Source organism: Pecten maximus, unplaced genomic scaffold (assembly GCF_902652985.1).
Source record: "Pecten maximus unplaced genomic scaffold, xPecMax1.1, whole genome shotgun sequence".
NCBI classification, from domain to species: Eukaryota; Metazoa; Mollusca; class Bivalvia; order Pectinida; family Pectinidae; genus Pecten; species Pecten maximus.
The window spans coordinates 1-8,686 of record NW_022981443.1 but is presented as its reverse complement, the minus strand read 5'-3'; the positions used below and the strand labels follow the sequence as shown (position 1 = coordinate 8,686).

Sequence of the window (8,686 nt, the reverse complement as noted above, 5' to 3'; positions counted from 1 at the left end):
ATCTACAGACTAGGACACTGATCCATTCAACCTAGACAGACAAGGACACTGGTCCATTCTATCTTGACAGACTAGGACACTGATCCATTCAATCTAAACAGACTAGGACACTGGTCCATTCTATCTTGACAGACTAGGACACTGATCCATTCAACCTAGACAGACAAGGACACTGGTTCATTCTATCTAGACAGACTAGGACACTGATCCATTCAACCTAGACAGACAAGGACACTGGTCCATTCTATCTTGACAGACTAGGACACTGATCCATTCAATCTAAACAGACTAGGACACTGGTCCATTCTATCTTGACAGACTAGGACACTGATCCATTCAATCTAAACAGACTAGGACACTGATCCATTCAATCTGGACAGACTAGGACACTGATCCATTCAATCTAGACAGACTTGGACACTGATCCATTCAATCTAGACAGACTAGGACACCGATCCATTCAATCTAGACAGACTAGGACACTGATCCATTCAATCTAGACAGACTTGGACACTGATCCATTCAATCTAGACAGACTAGGACACTGATCCATTCAATCTAGACAAACTAGGGCACTGATCCATTCAATCTAGACAGATTTGGACACTGATCCATTCAATCTAGACAGACAAGGACACCGATCCATTCAATCTAGACAGACTTGGACACTGATCCATTCAATCTAGACAAACTAGGGCACTGATCCATTCAATCTAGACAGATTTGGACACTGATCCATTCGATCTGGACAGACCTGGACACTGATCCATTCAATCTAGGCAGATTAGGACATGGATCCATTCGATCCAGTTCAAATATTGGACCATATTACTTACTAATCTTGAAGGACAATGACACTTTAGTTCAGACCTTATTGTCCACAGACGTCCCATTTCCCGATGTCATTGCCCAGAAACGGTTTCTGATTAAAGCAGTCGTTCGTTGTACATGCTGCATGCTTAATTGCCAAATGATTTTTTTTCTTTTACTTTTAAATGAAGTCGCGATATAGTGAATGGATTTCTTCTACAATTCCTCTAAATCCACGCCATTTGGAACCGTGGTTTATTTGTCGCTTTCTTGTATACCTTATTATCTCATCACTGAGCAAAACCGTTTGATGGTGACTGTCATTATTTCATAAACGAACAACTCTGGTCCAACCGTTCGCACCGTTTCAAACGAAAACGGTCCGGTAGTCTCTGTTTAAACGTGTTTTTCTTTAAAGAATAAAAACATTACACCTGGTGACTAAAAAGGAAATGAATTTATTTCTGTTGGTAAATGGAAGTCAATAGTTCGAGATCATCTGTTTATGTTAGAATAACATTAAGTACAAATATAAATTGTGCATAGGAAGATTGTTGCAGTGTTTAGCAGACTATAGCTTTCAAATGTGTTATTATATCTCCTATACACGAATGAGACAAATAGAATATCATGTTATAACTGTTCCCGCAAATGATACCAATTACTGTACACATTTACAACAGCTATAAAACTTCCGGTCGATTTCCTTTAGGGAAGCAATCTACTCTGTTGTCAGGAAGTCCCGTGGGATGGTGAGCTAAATAACATCTATCTACTTGATACAATAGAGTATTGTCAATTCCTTGAATATAGTCATAATCGCAAGGAAACTGAACTTTGATTTAAAACTACACTACATGTAGATTAGAATAAGGGTATTATTCATTGAATGATAAAAACGGTTAATGGGCATCCATGGTCAATAGGATTTTTTTTTAACGAATCTATTATGACGGAAGTACACTATTGAATAGTATTTAAAGTACAATACGGGTCTACCTACTGAGCGAAACCGTTAGACTATCTAAAAACCTGGAAAGGTAATTTAAGCATTGATGTCATTATTTTTTAGTTTCATCGGGGTACGAAACAAATTTTGTTTGCAAACGGTATAGCGGATTTTTACATAAGTTTGCAAACAAAATTTGTTTCATACCCCGATGAAACTAAAAAAAAATGACATCAACGCTTATAATTAATTTTTGAAAATGATTTTCTAATTTAAAACATGTTTTATGCACAATTTTACTGGTTTTAAATGGGATTCTTTTTCTCAAATCAATACGCAACGTCAATTGTCGTATTGTGACGTCACATTTTTCGCGCCATTCTCGGAATTTCTTTCATAGAAGAATGAAAAGAATTTTTCGACCAATCACATTTGGGTATTTACCATGAAAACAAAGAAAAATCAATTATAATGGCATAAAAAAACATTTGTACGTTCTGGATTTTCATAACACCAGGACCATGATATCGACCACAAAACCTTCCCGTAGTCCTCATATTTTACATTGTTTTTATTATCTGTGTTGTTTTCTTTTTCGTCAGCAGCCGACACCATTAATAATATATCTATTTATACATCGCAGAAATCGTGCTACTGATCACAACTTCTTGAATACCGAATGGACTGTGACAATTTAGAAATGAAGCTTGAGGAGACAGGAATGTCGCTATCTAGAAATGGGAAAATTACAATAGAGGAATTGACATCTCAACGCTTACTATACAACCAAGTGGTAAGCTTTCCCACTTGGTTGCTATATTATATGGAATAATCTGTCGTGTCCTTTAAAGTTTTACCGCATTTGACCAGTTAAATTCTTGTTATTCAAACAAAATACATAATCAATATAATCAATATATCTTAATGAGATTGCTTATTTATTTGTTGTGTGTGTGGTTTGTTGGGGGGGGGGGGGGGGGGGGGGGGGGGGGTGTCACGTCCTCTGAGCAGCTAAGGCCATTTGAGGGTCAAATGTTAAGGGGATACGACATGGTCAGGAAGTAATGAACCGATTATCATGAAAATTGACATGGTTGATCTTTGCTGCAAAAAGAACTATGCCTTTCTATGCTTAATTTCTTGACATCTGTTTTTTAAGAAAATTCCTACAAACTGAACTCGAACAATATGAGTATATTTCATATCGTATCAAGATAAAATTGACAGATTTGACAAGGCCCTGATGAATTTAGTCTCGTTTTATCATTCTCTCTATGACCCTGAAAGTAATCCAAGAACATTCATGCTACTGACCCAATATAGTGACCTAAACTTCTTGGTTTATTGAGCAGAAGTCGTTTAAAGATTTTAAAAGTGTTTGAAAGTGTCTTGCCGATATTGTCCAATTTAAGATGTTATTTTTCATCAATTTTGCAATACATTGACTCTTGAAAGTGTAACGATCAAAAGCAGAATACGGTACACTTTTAACAATAAATGTGTACCTGTAGATGTCTACCATGCAAAAGTGTAAAATACACTTCTAAATATAAAAGGCATTTAAAAGTGTCTTTCCGGTATCTGTTTTTCGTATTAACTAAGGCCGTTTTCGTTTTTGCGGTCCAAAAGGCTGGACCAGTTTGACCGGTGTTGTTCGGTTATGAAGTAAAGACGGAGCTAATAATATATAGAGGATATTGAATGGTTTCCCGTTTAATACAATATATATTTCACGAGTATGACAGAATATCGATATTATATCGAAATATTCTGTCATACGAGTGAAATATATGTTATATTAAACGGGAAACCATTCAATTTTCTTTTTATTGCATTTTATATACTTAAAAACAAAATAAAAACATCAAAAAATTAAGAGTGTCAAAAAGTGCGGGAATCAGAAACAAAATTAGTCATGACGTCTCCTCTTTGTGACGTTAGACTACTCCACGTCAACTTGACGGCGGCATTTTGAAAGGTTCTGCTGTTATCGAAGAATCTGTGCATGAATAGTTAACGTCAAGTGAGTATTTTGTCAAAAACTAGTCTGAATATTTCAGAAATACATAAAAATAACCAATTTATCCATCTTCGCTTCGACAGAGACTTATATATATCATATATGATCTATATTTCTCTCGGTACAACTACGACAGGAAATTCAAATCTATATCTTCATATGTATGATATAGATCTATATTTCTCTCGGTACAACTACGACAGGAAATTCAAATCTATATCTTCGGATCACCAACACATAGTGTTAATGATACATTGTGCTAATGAATAGATATATAACCAGAGACTTGTATATCACAAGTCTCTGATATAACTTAGCAACACAAATGACGAAGGAATGATATATACAGTACGTCTCTGGATTCGATTGGGAAAATCGGCAAGTTTCAATGAGGTTCGATCGCTTTGATTGGTCAAAAACGACAAACTTATATTTTCACTGCAAAACTTATTACTGCTCATCGCTGCAGTGAATATATAAGTTTCATTGGTTTGATAAATCTATATTTCACTTGCAAAATGCAACTTGAGTAAAACCAGAGATCTATCTACATGTACTAACTTTAGTCTCTGGTAAAACTTAGTGCTTTTATTTATATTGTTTGCAGACGAGCCTTGACAAAGACTTCATATGCCTGTACTTACATCCGCAAGTCCGTAAAGATGTATGTTTGAAATATTTCATTTAAAAACTGACGAACCGGTTTGTCCGCACATGCTGTATATTGTGCATTGCCATTTTATCTACTCTATCGAAGGCGCCGACCGCCCGGAAGTACTTCCGGTGCAATCATGGAGGAGACAGAAAATGTTGGATGCCAGCATTACAAGAGAAAATGTGCCCTTGTTGTAAGTTTCTTCCTACTTTGACGAAAGTCATACATTGAGAAGATGCCTTCCGCCCACATAATCACTAAATTGTTTCTTTATTCTTCGCATATTACTCCATTGGATGTTGATAACATCACCAGTGTTGACCTCGACCTACTCGTGCTCATCTGTCAGTCAGATGTATACTATACGTACATGATCTACATGTCTAGGCACTATGGTAACATGCGTTTTGGGTCACCTAGCGATATCCTATGTTGCTTTATTGATTGTTATATATATATCGATTGCCTCTTTTTAGTGACAAAATTTCTGTCGTTTAGAAATGTGGACATCCCAAAAATTAAAAAACATAATACCAAAAACCACATTTTTCATGAAAATGTTGGTATATTCTTTCCCAAAAATTACACAATTTTTAATCCTGTCTGTAGATGATTGTGACGAAAGATTAGGGACTAGCATTATTGTTTTAGCTAGTTCGACCTCTTTAGGTTTTACTGCTTTTATATTGGGCAAAGGAGATACCAGAACTGATATCATGCAGTTGTAGAAAAAAAAATCACACGGCGAAACAAAGTCCAAACATTTCAGCCACAGTTAGATCGTCCGATTTCCTCCCTCTATTATGGGAAGTCTATAAAATCGGTTAATCAGGTGAGTTGACAACACTAGTACTGATAACACAGGCATCTTCATTGGTTAATTAGTGTTTATAGAACAAATATTAGTCCCTATTGTAGGAGTAGGGGCTACTTTTTCTTTAATTTGAATACTTTATATAACCATATGCAGACACCCCAAACTTCTTGTCAACACATTGAACAAAAGATGAATATAATATACAAATGTATATATATGTAATAATAAGTGTCAAGATGACAAATATATATAAGTTGGCGTTGTTAACAATATGTCATATCGGAAGAATTAATAGTGTTGAAGCTAAAGCATCAGGTTGCGAACACTGGCATGCAATGTTTTATCAGTCTAGATCATGATCAATTAAATGGAAATCACCCAAAGATATTTCTGAGGTTTTGTTGCACTATATTTCATTTTCAAGAAATTGTTCAGATGAGATGATAATCTCATGACATTGCTATTTTATCTTCAGTGTGCCTGATCATCATGAACTGCTTGTCTGACAGAAATATTGACATCATACAGCAATATCGTTACTTCTTTTCTGAGTACTAAGATGACCACCTGAGTTAAGCAACTCCCTTTCATATGTGATTCATATTTTCCCCACCCAATGTAATTTCCAATACGAGTAAAGCAGTTAAAATTACCTGAGCCTGGATAAAGAGACAACCTGTCATATGTAACCTATTTGATTGCCTCAAACCCTTGGAAGGGCACATGACAGGTTTGGCTATGTCTGTGTTGATTGTGTTTTGCTTTCTTTGCAGTCACCTTGTTGCAAAAAAGTGTATACATGTCGAGTTTGTCATGATGATAAAGAGAATCACCAACTTGTGAGACAGGATGTTCAAGAAATCAAGTGTCTAATTTGTGAAAAAGTTCAGAAAGTAAGCACTGAACCATTGGTACCTGGCTTTTGCTATTATTCATTTTGCTGTTAAAATTGAATTAGTTTTACATGTAGATACATTTTGTTATCAACTAAATTATTAACATTGTTTAATGTTCCTGTACACAGGGTAGAATTTGACTTTAGCATTGATAAAAGCATATGAAACTTCAATTGAAATTAAATCAATGTAGTTGTGATGGACTTGAAGTCTATGTATTATAGCAGCTTATTTAGCATTCATATGAAGCAGACTTTATTTCTACAAGGAAAGTTACTGGCTTATCCATAGAGTGAAACAGTAAAGTCAACTCTAAGGGTGTCTTAGGAGATTACACCAATTATGTAAAAGCTATATCTATTGTTTTCAGGTGGCTGGAAGTTGCGAGAGTGAAGATTGTAAGACAGTGTTTGGAAAATATTTCTGTGAGAAGTGTAGGTTATATGACGACGACAACAAGAAACAGTTCCATTGTGATAAATGTGGCCTATGCAGGTGTGTTATAATGTACTATTGATGAAGTTCCGAGTACTGTATAGCTCTCTGATTCACAGTATTAAGGGTCACAGTGTTGTACCTAATCCATGGTGTTTTGTATGATATACCACATTAACAGGTAGCTGTTCACAGATGCTTATTAGAACTTGCAGATTGCGCATTTTTAATAAAGTACCAGTAGTTAGTTGACATTTGGAAACAATAAGCTAGTTTTCAATTTTTCATATTCAAATACATTTACATTTTATGTACATGAACATATATGTAGCAAAATAGTTGTTGTTACAGTTACAACTATTACCATGGTAAGTTGACTTTGAATTCCAACTGAAGGCAATTGGATACATACATGTTTATACACGATACTATTAAAAATAATAATCAAGGACATTTATGTAAGATTAAATTCAAACTTTTTCTTTCAAAAAGGTTTTTAAAAAAATTATATGATTTTGTTATAGAGTGGGCGGAGATGAGAACTACTTCCATTGTGATACATGTGGGGTTTGTCTCGCTAAGGAGCTGAGGAATGCTCACAAGGTTGGTGTACTTTGAAACCTGCTGTTATTGATTGTAATACAGAAATGCTATAGACCTAATAATTAATGGTTTTTAACTATTCATAAAAAAGCATCAATGTTTTTTTAATATTTATAAAAAAGATCGATGAAACTTTAAAATTAACATTGTTATGATGATATAATGAAAAAAATTATTGAATTAAATTTTAAAGCCAATTCCACATCGTTGATTCTGAAATTTAATGTTTGATTGAAACTTTTGTAATAGCTATGGGCCTATGGGACCAGCTTGCTGTTGATGGTTTTCTAGTAAATTGAAAGTCACTGTTGAAAGTACATCAGCAATGGTTTAAAATCTCAGGTGGACATGCTATTAAAGTTAGCCCTTGATTTTTCATAAGATTTTCACTCTTGTTAATACAAGTGACCATGGCTATTATAGTATGTTTACTCTGGTTGAGTATAAGGGGTCATTGCTGTGTGTAATTGACTCTAGAGCAATACAAAGGACTTGTATATGTGTTATTTGTGTAATTTTAACAAATTCACTCTTCACTTCAGTGTATTGAGCAGGCTTCTCGCTCTAACTGTGCAGTGTGTTTAGAGGATCTGCATACATCAAGGATAGCTGCTCACATACCTCCCTGTGGTCATCTCATCCACTAGTAAGTTTTAGCTCACATGGCACAAACTGCCATTGAGATTATAATATGTACATGAGTGGATGTCCTTAGTCTGTCCGTCCGTCCGTCTCTCAACTTTTAATTTCTTTTAGAAAACTATAAACAACTGAGAACTTATGTTTGGCCAGGAGGTTCAAAAGTTTCTACATATAAATGACATTAACCTATTTTCAAAGTTACAGTGGTCAAACAGTTAAATATCCATTCAAATCTTCAGCTCTTGAAAGACCTAGGTTACTCATCGTTTGCCAGTAAGTACCTGTTATAGAGTGCTATGAAATTTATACCAATGACTTTGACATATTTCCAAGGTCACAGGGGATCAAATATGTTCTTGCCAACAGGTAACAAGGATTGAGTGCTATAAAGATCTCTCAAGTCGAACTTCCAATTTTTAATCTGTGTTCACATGATACAAGTATCATTTCTGTTTCTGAAAATCACAAAGTTTGAAAAATAAACAAGCTGCCAAAGATTTTTTAGGTCTAAAGCTTGTGTTCATTAATGATAAGTACTGTTCTATTACAATAAAATTTTGTTGTACAATGGACATAAAACTCTGATTTGGATCAAGTATCTCCCCTGATTTGGTCCAATTTATTTTAATCTTAAGTTGCACAATGAATTTGGATTTTTTGTATATTTTTTATATACCCAAGTAAATTGATCAAATTAATTTATTAACAAACAATTCAATATTTCTTATAATAGAGTATCATACCCCACTTGCCGATTTTGAAACAGTTTTATAGAATGAGATTTTTTTTTTCAGTGCATGTTTTAAGGAAATGTTGAAAACTGGGTAAGTATAATTTAATTACCTGTTCATTTTTTTTT

The 8,686-nt window shown here is 34.6% G+C and overlaps 1 protein-coding gene across 1 annotated transcript; it reads left to right on the top strand.

The window, feature by feature from the left end:
• Positions 1-4,562: 4,562 nt before the first annotated feature.
• Positions 4,563-8,651, top strand: LOC117320054 (RING finger and CHY zinc finger domain-containing protein 1-like; the record flags this gene model as incomplete). Its single annotated transcript, XM_033874744.1, is given in 6 exon segments — positions 4,563-4,627; positions 6,025-6,144; positions 6,518-6,642; positions 7,107-7,185; positions 7,728-7,831; positions 8,622-8,651. Coding segments are annotated over 6 exon segments (515 nt in total), but the record flags the coding sequence as incomplete, so codon positions are not given.
• Between the last annotated feature and the right edge of the window lie 35 nt (positions 8,652-8,686).